The sequence below is a fragment of the Hetaerina americana genome, unplaced genomic scaffold (assembly GCF_022747635.1).
Source record: "Hetaerina americana unplaced genomic scaffold, ioHetAmer1.1.p SCAF_3, whole genome shotgun sequence".
NCBI classification, from domain to species: Eukaryota; Metazoa; Arthropoda; class Insecta; order Odonata; family Calopterygidae; genus Hetaerina; species Hetaerina americana.
Genome location: NW_027286874.1, coordinates 103,184,422 through 103,199,036, shown reverse-complemented (window position 1 = coordinate 103,199,036; position 14,615 = coordinate 103,184,422). Strand labels below are relative to the sequence as shown.

Sequence of the window (14,615 nt, the reverse complement as noted above, 5' to 3'; positions counted from 1 at the left end):
ATACTAGTCTAAATGCCGAGCAGAATAAGAATTAGGAATAATTTGTCAGTGATGAAGAAATAAAGTGTAATTGATCCACTTATATAACATAAACATTGCTTTGATAATGAATTATTTTTGTTTTCTTTTAATAGTAATAATATGCTTATGTTGCATGTTTTTTGTATCTAGAATGCTTATATTTTTGGAGGTTGTTGATATGTTTATAAAGTTCACCACAGCTTAGTTCATCGAAAGATAGAAAATTATTTATTGATACTTCCATAGGGATTAGGTTGTTCAAGTATTTGTACACATCACTGATTGTTATCATTATTAATAACATACACAACCTTATGTTTTTATTCTTTCCTTAACAACACCAAGTACAAACAACTGCGTGGATCAATAATATATACACCTGGATTTATGAAATGGGATACGCTCCAGTTGGCGAGCATATATACGCCTAAAGTTCCACAGGAAGTGATCCACTTGAGTGGCATTCATAATGGCATTTGGGGAGTCCCCCCCACCAGACTTAGCATAATGCTCTTTCAACTTTTCTGTGATCCTCTCCACAGCTTCAACAGTGCACCCTCTAATTTCCACCTCTTCTGGACTCCCGTTTTGAAGCACCTCATCTGAAATGTCAACAGCACATTCATTAGGTGGATACCAATTTTGTAAATGACTCTATGTACCATGAAAATTGGTCAAAATTCTTTGTCGACTCTTGGTTCGTACATTATGTGGTTTTTGAATTTTCACTGAGGTTTATATTTCCTGAACCATCAATATTGGGTTTATTTTCTAATGCAGTACTTTCACAACACCTAAATTATCTATAACATCCATGCAAAAATTTCCTGTGTGAAAGTATATGGAAGTAAATGTTTGAAGTTTTTTTGCATGCTTCTTTAAGTATTTTTAGCGCACACATCTAGTTGAATAAATGGAATAGGAATTACATTCACATGAAATTAATTTAAATGGGCAGCTCCTATCTCCTATCATTGGTCCAAATGGATTACACAGTAGGGCATTTGACACCACTTCATACGTGCCATTCATTGCCATTCTTAAGTTCATCCAAGTCTAGGTATTTTCTTCTGGGTGAAATGCTTGTTTCCATTCTGGAAAAATGATTTTCATCCATTCATCTGAGAAATGGGCAGTTTAAACAGAGTTCATGCCATATCCCATTTAAATATGTACAGGGTATGGCACTTAAATCCTGACATATGAAACATTATTTTTAACAGCAAATTTAAAAAAATACAAATGAAAATCCTTTTACCTAAAAGTAGTGGTATCTGTCAAGGGAAACATTACTCAATGTAACCTCCTTCAGCTGCAATGACCACCTCCAATCTTCTCCTGGATCGATCGCACACACTCTTTAAAACAGCACTGTCCATATTCACAAATGCTGCTACAATAGCGGTGTATAGAGATGCAGCATTTAGGTACCTTGTCTTATTGGTAACTCTTTTGGCTACGCTGCAAACATAATAGTCGAGGGGGTTCAAATCCAGGCTATTCGGGGGCCAGAACTCCTTTGACCAGAACATTTCAATGCCAGTTTTGGACTAAATGACTGGTATGAACTGGTGCACCATCCGGTTGAAAGAAACATTGTCTCCCAGAGGTCATAGTTACCATCCACAGTTTCACAACATTCTTCAAAATTTGCAGATAGCCTTCTTTTGCGATAGTTTGTCCCTTTTCAAAGAAATAGGCGGCATGATATCACCCTCCCTGGACACAACACCCAGGATGTGAACACTAGCGGCAAATATTTTGTTCGAGCAACAATCAGGATATCCTCAAGGTTGTGGGCGAGCCAGCGATCATTCCTCCGGTTGATCTTCGCGTCAACGGTGAAAATGTTTTCATTAGAAAAGAATCTGACTAGCCCCGCAGCTTCAATTTTTAGAGAACACCATTGCAGGTTGCAGCGAGCAATCCGCTCTGTTCTGGCAGCCTCAGACAGCATGTGTCACACCTTCATTGCATACGACTTGTATCATAGGTCCTCCTCTGCCATTCGATGCACTCTTTGCCCACAAACATTCATTTCTGACGGCAATTTCCTCAGCTATCGCCCCAAGTCCTCTGAAATCAGTGCCTGAGCCTTCTTGATGTCAGCTGCAATTTGTGACAAGCGTTTCCTCGAATGAGGTGTCCTCGCCGGGTTAACGAAACCTTCCCCAGACTTCTCCCAACATTATACTTAGCCCCATTATCGTAAACAGTTGACCTGGGATTCCTGAAGAATCGAACTATTTCACTGGGCGAAAGCCCAGTATGAACACTTTTGATAATAGTGGCTGTTTGATTGTACTCCGCACTTATACGTAACATATTGGTCATTTTGAGGTTATGACTGTTTACTAGATGCATATAGCTATCAAGAATGGCAATTGCGACCTCCAGTGGAACTGCAAGATGGCAGGAAATTCAAATTGATATTTGTCTGGAGATAAGCCCCGCACCCTGTATATCAAGATGTGAGCTTCGAGCCCCATACTGCTCTACACTTATCCCTCTTCTGCTTTAATTTAGATCAGATGCGGGATTTCACTAACTAGGTTGATGGCGGGCAGATGACTTTTTGGTCCACCCCTTCCTCTATCTAAAACCATTCATTCATCTATCACATGTACATTGGTTGATTCAGTCCTCATCTATTTTTGCAACATGACCAAACCAGCATACAACACTTTGCTCCTACAGATCTCACACCTGTGCCTCTAATCCACATTCTTCCCTAACTCATTCATTCCTTAATCTACCTATCCTATTTTTACCAAGCATTGCATACCATTCACTTTTATTCAACAGGTAAACTTATCCAAGTTTCACTTCCACGCATCAATTTTGGGATGAATAAACTTTGAAATCATTCTAGCTTCCTTATATGAAAGTTTTTTTCATGAATTCACAAATTTTTCATCAGGAATGTGAGATCAATAGATATAGATATTTTGCATCGTATGACATGATTTTTCCATTAATCACAAACAGAGCCAAATAACCACAACAAAGGGGGTGAAAGATAAAGAAAGAATAGGAGTAATTTTTTTAGAGTGATTGATCCTTGAATTTTCTTACCATTGCGCAATCTTTCCATGAGGTCACTCGCATACTCGAGGGCAGCAAAATGCACAAGCACCTGAGGAACTCTGTAATCTGCAAACACCGTCAGTGAATCAATATCTGAGAATTCCCCAAAGTCTCTGCCATCAAATAACATCCAGATTTGACTAACTAAGACCTGTGCCCTTTTGTAGAATGCCACTGAAAATGAAACACCTTTATCAACCACAATATCACACAAAGCAACCTTACCAACAGCAGTCACTCATGTCATTTGGCATGATTATTGCCAATTCTCACACAAGCAATTGTTCAAAGAAAGGTATTGTATACAGAAAAGTAACATTTATCATTGCTTTTCTGTTTAGAGCATAAATTCACGTAATAAGCGATAGCTCAGCACTTATCATTTACATTTAGTAAGTTCAATCCAGACATGGCAGTCAATAATATATGGCTTAATATTGGGAAACAGGTGAGAGTCAACCCTTACCTCTGAGATGAGTTTCTTCAAAGCTTCAACAAAAAAAATTAATGATTATTTTGGCTTAGACCTGTTCATAATGAATAAGAGAAATATATATAATACCAATGGTACACACTTTAACTGTGAACTTATCTTAGTTGAAATATTCAAATATAAACAGTAGTAAGCAGGGTTGGCAACTGAAAGCCAAGGCCATTTCTACCATTAGGGACAGGTGTATTTTGGCAAGGGTAGGATGTTCAGGGAATGGGAAAGAAATGGTGGAGAGAAAACTTCCGTCGGTTGGCATTAGCATACCCTTACTGAAAGGCCCCAAGGTGTCCCACAGTTTAACATCTCTTCTGACAGATGGTGTACTTCACTTGAAGTGCACCACATAGCACCCCAAGTAAGGATAGGGATATCACTGAAAAATCCTGCCAACTCTGGAATTGGAATGCAGGCTCTTGGGGTGGGAAGTCAGTACGTCGGCCACCACACCATTTCAATCCCTTGAACATTCCATTCTTAGATGCTTTATCAAAATCTTGTAGAAAGGTTGCGCAAAACTCCAACTTGGACAAAGTTTTATGCCTGATCCTGAAATTCTTTAATTTTTCAAATGATTACAGATCCTTTCCGTAACTTCTGCAGCATCCTGGTGGAAAACTAAAGCAGGAGCTTTTACCCATGTTGTGATCAGGAGTTTGGGGTTGATGATTATATTGTTTGAATGACACTGCTCAGTAGGGTTGTTAAATTTAACATGTTGCATACAGATGGCTAGAAGTCTTGTCACTTAGGAGCAGCATTTTAAACTTTTAATTAACATTAGTTATATATTTGGTGGTAATTTTTCATTTGCCTTTCATTATTTAATAAGAACATTCGCAACCTAATTTTTGATTTTGTTTATTAATAATGATAGTTCAAGCCGTTCAACTGTATTTAAATCCCAGATTGTTTTTCTGTAAGGGTAAGAAACTCCAATTTCAATAGCTTGAAATGTGTTCGTTGTCCCTCTTTATTTGGGAGGTAATGTTTCTTTCATCTCTTCCTTGGGTACCCCAACACCTTGCCTCACTATTTCTTGAGTGTTTATCCACATGGCCCTAGCTGAGCTATTGGCGAGGGAGTTCATCTTCATTACCTCAAGGTACGTGTCTCTCCTGCAAGATCCCACTCCCAGCTAATGAACTGCACTACTCTCAGCTCTGCTCCATCAATGTAAAAAATCATTATGGAAAGAATTAGGGTGCCAATAATGTATCATTTATAGATCTTTCACAGCTCTGGTCAGTTCCTTCTCTTGATGTGTCTTGAGCAGTTCGTCTCCTTCAGTCCCAGTAAATTGTGATATAAGTGTTGGGTTTGTCTTGCGAGAACGTTTTCTCAATCTGTATTTTTTTTAATATTTACAGGAATATTACATATAATGGCATTGCATAAGAAAGAGACTTATTAAAGTTGTGCACTGATGACTTTTCAGATGTTCCATTGGACAATGACAGAGAAGCAACGAGAGCAGAAGTGATTCTGATATTGCAGTGAAGGTCAGAAATAGGAAATCTACTCCTTTCTTGATAAGTAAATAAGTGAAATTGTCTCCAGTAAAAGGGCCAATTAAGACAATACTTCACCAGGAATCTCTACTACCACAAACAGGTCAAATAGAGAGCTCTCTGTCACATTGAAGAGGTAGGCGAAAACAATGAAAAAGCTACAATGCACATTTTCTCGAAAGTGTGAAGTGCTTCTGGTGATTTGGAAAGGCAAAAGGGAGATGAGGATGATAAGTACTATTCAATGCTAAAGAATGGGTAGTACATAGCTGAAAGATAGGATCACAGGACTGCCAACTGAAAAACCTATCTACATTTTGAAATAGAACAAGTTCGTGAAACGCGTAGACTGGACAATTATTTATCTCATTATACAATCATGACAAAAACAATGAACCAGTCAATGAAAGAAGTGATGTGGCTTATTAATGTTGCTCTTTTTAATACGCTCAGATGTTATAAAACACTAAATGAATCAAAGAGCATTTGATTAAAATGTTTTTAGGTCCAGGCTACCAAAGAGTGGGCAATGAATATAAAGGAGCCAGATGAGTCATTTTCAGCAGACGACAGCAATGATAAGCTGACACAGCATGTTCCTTCAAGGGATCACCCACATCACCTCTCGAGAGACCTTAGTGAACATCATCTCATTCCTATTGTGAGTAAAGGGAAGAAAAAATACCACACAAGAAGAACCAAGTGTGTGCTTCCAGAAAAAAAAGGAAGTAGACGAGGTATATGTGCTCTTCTTGCGATGTTCCGCCCCACAAAGGAAAATGTTTTGTGATGTATCAAACAAAGATGACATAACCATAAACCTTAAACACATTAATTAACCCAAAGGTCGCTTTGGTAGGTGATGGTAGAATTCACCCAGTACTAAGCTTGATGGCATGTGAAATTCACACATCAGGGTAGGGGGGCCAGTTCCTTTCCCTGTGCAAAGAAGACATCAAAAAATAATTTGTATTACATTCAAAGTTTCATTAAAAATTTTCAATCTTTGAGACGGTTATGACAATTTTACTGAAGCAATGCATGTTCAGAAACTACTTTAAAAATCCACCAGAACGAAGGGTTAAAACCGACTTAAATACCCAGTTACGCAATGTGTTGCGGTAGCAATTAAAAAACTGGATTGCCATCTCACGTATTCAATGCCTATTAAGTACATCAAGCATCCATAATATTCTACTTCAACAGCCACAGGGTCGGTGATTTTAGGCAAGGCATTCTGACTTGTTATGGTAAAGAGACAAGGCTCTTGACTTTGGCCTTACTCCAAGACAATTGTTTTGACTCATGATGCACTACAGGCATGCTAGCACAAGTCATAGATCCATTACACTTCAAATTATAAACATACAAGTCAAGAGTTTTGGATGGAGTCAAAGGGCAGTTTGTGGGTGTATTTTTGACAAACACACCTCTCTTCCCACCATACTGAGCCTTATCCTGGAAAGAAGCAAACTCCTTTACGATGAGTGACATTAGGGCATGGGCTGATTTATCGGCCTGTTTGACGCACTCGCAAAAGGTGCCACCAAACTTCTCCAGGAGAACAGCACCCGCCTGCCTCATGGCTACCAACCTCTCGGGCAGCAATGGTATTTCACTCGCATTCTCCACTGGGCGCAGGATTTTCCTCAACTGCTCCTCAGATATTGTTGAGTAGAAATTAGGATCCGTAATGGGAACCTTCTCCTGTAAGATTTACAATTAAAATGCATTGTAACTTTATAAGAGGTAACTCTCCAGGTAAGAACACAACAAAGTGATACCTGCCATGCCTAAGAGCCAAGCACCAAAACTACACACTTGTACCTTTGAATTTAGCAACAACAAATTGGCATCAGAGGTCTAGAGTAAGGGGTAAAGGGGGGTACCGACTTATGGGTTTAAGCAAAGGCTAAGAAACAGTAAAAATAAGGGTACGCCTTCCACTACCATCAAAAGCAGCACATAAATTTTAGCGGACTTTGAATGAGGCTGCATGGAAGTGTTGCTTCATGGACAGCTGTCCACAATTCATGATTCCACCATTATTGCTCCACTAAATTTTTCATAAGCTACAAATGAACATTAGATATTCCAGCTAGAATATTTATGCATTCCTAAAATTGTTTTAGAAAAGGTTCTTTGTGAATTCATTTCATGAAGGCAAACTTTTGAATTTGATGGCAAACATTTCATTATTTATCGAGAGTAATTCCTTGTCCTTGACATTCATCAAAGGATTTCATCTGTGGTTGATCGACAGATTTTGGAAACTTCACTCACAGATCACCAACATATCAGTAGATATTTTTTAAAAGTTCCCTTAGTTTAACTAGTGTACCAAAATGTATTGATTGAGTTTCCTAACAAACATTAATCTGGTCTTCGGCAAAGAGCAAAACAATAATTAAGGTAAGTTCACACATATTCCCTTTGATCAAAAGGCAACAAACTAGAATTAGGTTACCTACTTCACATATAAATTCCATTTTCTTGTATAATTTCTCCTGCCCAGACTTCTAAAAGGACAATGGATTACCACTGTCAAAATCTACAGTTCATCTTACAGGGATAATTAATTCAACCAACCTTGTTTATTTTTAAACAGAGACCGCTTGCACTTGGGTGAGCGGATGCTCGTATTATGGCTGTTGCGCATTTTCAGTGCTAACACAAAGATGTGAATCAGGAAATATTTCATGGGGAGAAGACAAGATCAAGAATACCTATTTATTCAAACCCAGTTGACAAGGGTACATCCTTAAATTTATTTAATTCAGCCCTAAGATTGTGAATAACATTCCAAACCCAAGTTTCTTCAAACCCAAGTTCTCCTTCAGTACTATGCAAATAGTGCCACACAAACTTGCCCTTAATCTATAAATAAATGGATTCATGTGAATTTTAATTACTCCCAAACATCAACCTACTTTTTATTGCCAATTTATCTATGATTCCCGGGCCCAAATAAATTCCAAGAACACTAAAGAGGTCTACCTGTTGATTTTGGTAACAAAAGGTTAAATATTACCTCTTGAGCTTTCCTGAGTGCTGCACAGAGGGCATAGTAACCAGTATAACTCTTCCCATTCCAGGAGACGACCCATTTAGGACTACCTTTGTCCGGCCAAAAACAGAAATTCATCACGTCAGCCACGAATAAGAAGTCAACTGCTTGTTCTTCAGTTGGTTTCGGGAGAAGATTATCAGGTCCAGCTGAACTATTCAAGATGAGCCTGTTTTTGGATGAGAACCTGACGATCTATGCCACAGAGAATAATCAGAATGAGTTTCCTCAGAGTTAGGGTACACTTCCAGCTTTTGCTCTAAGTCAAAATCACAACATCCCACTTACTTCATCAACGACACGCTTAATTCCTTCCATGTTGATGGTCACACTCTTGGCGAGACTTGACACAAACTTGCCAGTTTCCCGTGGTAGCAATACAGCCATATTGCTCGAGTGACACTGTGGAGTAAGATAAATATGGACAGGGAAATGAAAAGCTCCTATAAGGTCAACACTAACAGATGACTCAATACTAAGTGTGTCACAAATCAGTGGCAGGTACATTCACCCTCCCTTAAGTAATGCTTACAATAGTTCGGCATGCATAGTAGTATGAATGTAGTATGTTCCTGGGCATTAGAAGCATCCACAAGATAAAAGGTCAAGTTTGTTAAAAACAGTCCATTGACGAATATCAATTATGAAGTGGAGAGAGATGAGGGATAGGTGGGAAGGGATTATAACAGGGTGGTAACCAATTAGCTCAAATCTGTAGTGGAGAATCCATCAATGATGAGTGCCAGTAGTACTAGCTAGATGTTATAGGCACTTTCACTTACCATATTTCACTGATCAGATAAATCTCAGTCAAGGCAAATGATATTTTACACTTTGGCATTGGTGCATTGTAACGTGCAATAGCAGATGACTCAATTAAAAGTTACAGCTTTGGCATCAACCAAAGTTTCTTTAAATTTGTGACAAAATATTACTGTTACCCAGTAAATAAGCATATCAAATTGAGAAGTACTTTAATTAAAAAGCTCTGTACTTTCATGAAGACTGTTAACATTTGTTTCCTTCATATGCCATATTGAAATGGGGAGGCATCATATTTTCTCGTGCATTTTTCTATATGACCAAATATAGTACATCTGAAAGGTATGAGATAAGGGATGTGGAATACTGGAAGGTGAGGGTAAGCTAAGAGGGACCAAAGGTGTTACAGGAAAGTGATAAAAAGGAAAGGGAAAGGAGAGAGAATAATGAATCTCTTGTTTTCTTATCTCTTATTATATTTATGAGAAAACAGGAAATTTAAGGGCATCCAACAGATGACCCTTCATTAATGACAATGAATGACACTCGAGTCTAAATGGCATCAGAAAATGCATGGGAAGAGGTTCAATTAAAGAAAAGCTTTGAAAGTAGACACCGTAGAACAGATGAGAAAGAAAAACACAGGGGTTTAAAAACACAGCATTTAATGGGGTATAATGATTTGGGGAAGGAATTGTGTATGAATTAGGAAGTTCAATCTGTAAGGAAGATGGTTGCTGAAAAGGAAAAACATGGATCCGAAATTGAATATTGGAAAAAATATCTACTACCAAATGGTTGAAACGCTTTTCAATTGGTTTAAGGTAACGAGAGGTTAATGTCCAAGCGAACAGATTCCACTACTAGATCCAAACCAAAGAGCTCCCCGGATTGAAAGACTGCCAGCATTGTGAGAGTTGCTCTCGTGGTATCCAAGATGACAACAGAATGGATTACTAAACACCATAACCACACTGAAAGAACATTGCTTATTCTTTTGAGGAGTGTAATTGAAAGAATTTTTTTAGTTATTTGAACATTCAATTTGAGGACTATATGAAAAATGCAAGGATTATTTGACAAAAAATAAGAACAAAAACCATCCAACGGACTCTTTTGCAATCCATGGCCTTTTTCGTTTTGGTCCTGACAACGTCCATTAGTATCAATTTTGAGAAAAAAATATTTGACATATTTTTAGATATTGTTTAAAATGAAATTACATTTCAATTGGTAAAATGTTGGGCTGAAAATGTTCTGCTTTATTTGCTTCATTTTTTATTTATCATCCCTTTTTATATTACCGTATTTTCCCATCGATAACGCGCACACGGAACTTGGTAGTTATCATGAATTTGTACAAATATCGCGTGCCCAAGGCTTCGTAGGTCTCTTGATCGTGTATATATCCCGCGCAGCTGTGTGTGTGTTTAGATATATGAATATTTTCTTAAAAATATACAAAAAATTTAAAAACAAATAAACCGACCTTCGGGTTGATTACTGTGTTTATGGTTTATAAATAAATATATATATATATCTTATATATATATATAAGATATATATATATATTTATCTTATATATATATATAAGATATATATATATATTATATATATCTTATATATATATATATATATATATATAAGAGATATATATATATATATATATATATATATATATATATAAAATAGATAGTAACAACAAATGAATACATGGAATCATAATTGCCAGTGGCTATATCTACCGTAAGTACAGAGAAGATTAGCGACAGGTGATTGAAAGTAAATCCAAACAACGGAAGGATAAAAAAATAAACGATATTTACAAGCCAACCCATAATGCCGCCTTATTGCTTTTTCGCTATGATTTGTGATTTGAAACTAGACATAGGTTTGTGTACCCTTTAATTTGCTATGTAAGGTAACATTCAGCAAATATAAAAAAAGAGAATCAATGAAATTGAATTTTCTTGTTTTGTTTGAATTACTTCGCTTAGATAGTCTACGCGCTCAGCTGTTCTATACACCCTCCAGGTTCTATGGAAGTGCCGCCTACATGGTGATTGTTTCAAACCCGAATTGAGCTAAGCATATGTAATTTATAATTTTCTAAAGAAAATTACCCATGGAGAAGAAAATTGTATGCAGCAATGTTTAAGCTAGAAGTCATCAATTTCGCGCAAGGAAAACGAAATCGTGAGGCTGCCAGGATTTATCCATTAATAAATCTATTCAATCAAAGTTACGTTCTAGTTGGGAAAAGTGGGTGTCTGATATGAAAGACTATACAGAATCGGAAAGGAAACAAAGAGTGTCTGTTGAAGAAATAAGTCAGTGGATCCTGGAAAGTTTGCAGGGTGTCAGAGTGACTTGTGTAAAAATTGGATTTGAAAACGTTTTAGGCAATATTCCAACGCCAGTACTAGAAGATGAGGAAGAGTTAACTTCGGAGAGCGAACTCGGTGATGTGCCCGAGAATATAATGAATGCTCTTAATTCATTTAATTGTGATTCAGGCGACGACTTTCTTGGATTCAAGTGATCCACCTCTTCTGTCGTATACGTGCATACATATACGCACGAAAATATAAGACGACGTACTCTAAGTACACGTGAATGACTACGTATTAGAATAAATGAAGTATAAAAATTGTTTCTTCTTTTTCTAATGGATTTGTGAGATGAAATAAGTAAAACAGTAGCAGACCTGTATAAAATAGAATGAAATTAGAAAGGCATGCTTCCAGACTAATTTATTTTTGCCAAACTCTTCTATTAATTATTGTGTATATAGGTCTGTAAGGGTTAGGATTTTTTCAATTTTTATTACGTAACGCGCATCGTCATTTTTTCTATCATCTGAACATTTTTGTATAAATAACGCGCGTTATCGATGGGAAAATACGGTAATTATAACATACATATTAGGTACATTATATAATGTTATAATCTTACGCCTGTATGCCATAGTCGAGTGAAAGTTACCTTTAAAAAATGAGACTCAACGTGAAAATATTTCATTGCAAATCTTTCAGGGGATATCTTTTGGTTGATTTTCCCTGGGCACACACCTACTAGTTTTGCTTTATATTTTTATGAATGACACTGGATCTGCGCTCATACCTTCGGCTTACCTGGGCTATTTAGATACCCATGAGTTCAGCATGCATAAAACTGTACTGGAGTATGCCATTGATGTTAAGAATGAGAGCTTAAGGTAATTATTGAGGCATTAAAAGAAGTGAGGAAGCTAGGTAAGATGATATGGATGCAATACTGAGATTAAATTACGGTAACTGAAAAGATGGAATGATTTTAATTTGTCAGAGAATATTCGAAAACATTGCAACATTAGCCTACCTAGGCAATTGAAAATAAATACAGTAATGATGCGTTTATATTTTTGACCAAAAAATCACTATCAGTCCGCAATGTCTAAAAGCTACAATTTAAATTTCACATTGGATGACGCAATGGGAGAGCACCGCATGGCGATGCCGTAGGTACTGCAGCTTATTATTTTCCAAAAAGACTTACGAGCATTAGCAGGATGAACATAACACCAGTAAAAACTTCGGATTCTCATTCAACTAGCTGTATTTTTTAAGCACAATCTTAGAACATGTTTGACCGTTACGCCCAAGTAGTTTGGCATTTTGACAATAATACCTTTTAATGTTGTATTCACCAATGAACCCAGTTCAGTTTTTATCACGATGCCATTTCTCTTAATAAAATAAGGCCCAAAGTAACAATCTCTGCCTTTCAATAAACTGGTTCACATCAAGCGAGTCTGACTCTCGATGTGAACGAACTTCAATCAACTATTTTCTGAAGAAAACGCCACAGAAAAGACTAAGAAAAACTTCCGATCAGGGCTGCCACATTTGGCGGTCGACGGTAATTTTGTTTTATGAATACTAGCAGCGACTTTTCCCTGAGGGCAATGCGATAGTTTCCTTTTTACAAACATAATGGAATGGAATTATAAACGAATCGGGCCTATATCATTCATGAGAAAATTGGTAGAGCTCGCAATTAAGTATTTCCCATCTTCACGTGAAAATTATGAAGTATTTTGAAGAAGAATTTTGAATCAAATGAATTACTACTTGCGTAATTAGCGGTTTCGACCGCGGTTGGTCGGTATTTTGATGATTGCGTAAATTGGCAACCCTTTCCAGAATTTCTTTATTCTAATAACTAAAGCACGTAACCCGAAGATATCGTGGATGTTCGTCAGCATTCAAAGATAAAACAGATTTAGAAGGAGAGCTGTCGACCCTTAAGTTTAACTCAAATCACTTGTCAAAGTCCGGACGCAATGTGGGGGAGGTCTTCGCTGGAGTTCTGAAAGAATTTTGTGAATGTCTGAAAACCGAGGCGAAAGCATGAGCTAGTGTGATATTTTGTCGCCTTTTCTCCAAGAATAATGTTTATAAATTTTAATCAATATATATCCAAATGAAGCCGTGGTAAAATGTCTGAAACACAAATGTACACGATATATAGACGATATTTTATTGCGAATGGGTTATGCCAGTTTTATATGTATTCATGACCATTATATTTAAAAATTGTTCCCCTGCTTGCTGAATAAACATACTATTCTGTGATTACATCTTAATGGGTTTATATATCGGATTGAATGGTGTTTAGTACCATTTTCCACAGAAATAAGGAAAAGCGTTCAGTATGCGAGCATTCTCAACCACTCTACAGCTATGGTAATTAAATTTTGAATCAAATGAATTACTACTTGCGTAATTAGCGGTTTCGACCGCGGTTGGTCGGTATTTTGATGATTGCGTAAATTGGCAACCCTTTCCAGAATTTCTTTATTCTAATAACTAAAGCACGTAACCCGAAGATATCGTGGATGTTCGTCAGCATTCAAAGATAAAACAGATTTAGAAGGAGAGCTGTCGACCCTTACGTTACAGCTGCCAATAAATGTTGTATTAACAGCGTGCAATGGAATCAACATTTGAAAGGCATACCATAGTCATAATATTTGATATTACTACCAATGAACTGTTTCACATTTTTGTAAATTAGTAAGAAATTACCATATATGTATATCAAAGGTCTAAACTGGTGGTCAAAAGAAGCCATGGCTAGCGTGAATAATCGTTTGGTTTACATAACTAATTTTTAATCTTTTTTCTTTATATCGAGACGCGCATACGTTGCTTACAAAAATTTGACTTACCATAAAATATTCTTTAATTTTTCAATTGTAGCATAGCGAACTGCTAAACACCACAAATTTGCGTCATAGTGGTCTTCAGGAAGTGTACAATGTAGACTAATGATAACAAGAAGTCTTTGATTGACCCTCATAAAAAACCTTGCGTGCCAAACCTATAGCAAATCTTAGATTAAACTTCTACACTTGGTGATAAGTATGTTGACATTTGGTTTTTCAGTGTATATTGTTAAATAATGTTAAAGTTAATTTGTGAGAATAAAGCTTTACTGTGGTCATGCTATCTGTAAAATAGTAAATAATCAATGGTACAGAACTTCAAACGATATTTGGTGATATACACAAGATCTACCCCATCGCTATTAATCCTTGGGATATCTACAAACTACGTCTCCTCTAACAACCCTCCAGCTGTAAATTTTATGTAACTTATTCTAAACATTGACCTGTTTGCATGACAAATTCAAG

At 36.8% G+C, this 14,615-nt stretch overlaps 1 protein-coding gene across 1 annotated transcript; it reads right to left on the bottom strand.

Moving 5' to 3' along the window:
• Window positions 1-264: 264 nt before the first annotated feature.
• On the bottom strand, window positions 265-12,753 carry LOC139690192 (queuosine 5'-phosphate N-glycosylase/hydrolase-like). The gene is made up of 7 exons (XM_071587481.1): window positions 12,608-12,753; window positions 8,465-8,578; window positions 8,141-8,345; window positions 6,641-6,816; window positions 3,575-3,597; window positions 3,097-3,282; window positions 265-623 (listed from the first exon to the last, which is right to left on the bottom strand). Exons 2-7 carry the CDS (start codon window positions 8,467-8,469, stop codon window positions 385-387), a joined length of 834 nt encoding a protein of 277 aa, XP_071443582.1. The 5' UTR covers window positions 8,470-8,578; window positions 12,608-12,753; the 3' UTR covers window positions 265-384.
• Between the last annotated feature and the right edge of the window lie 1,862 nt (window positions 12,754-14,615).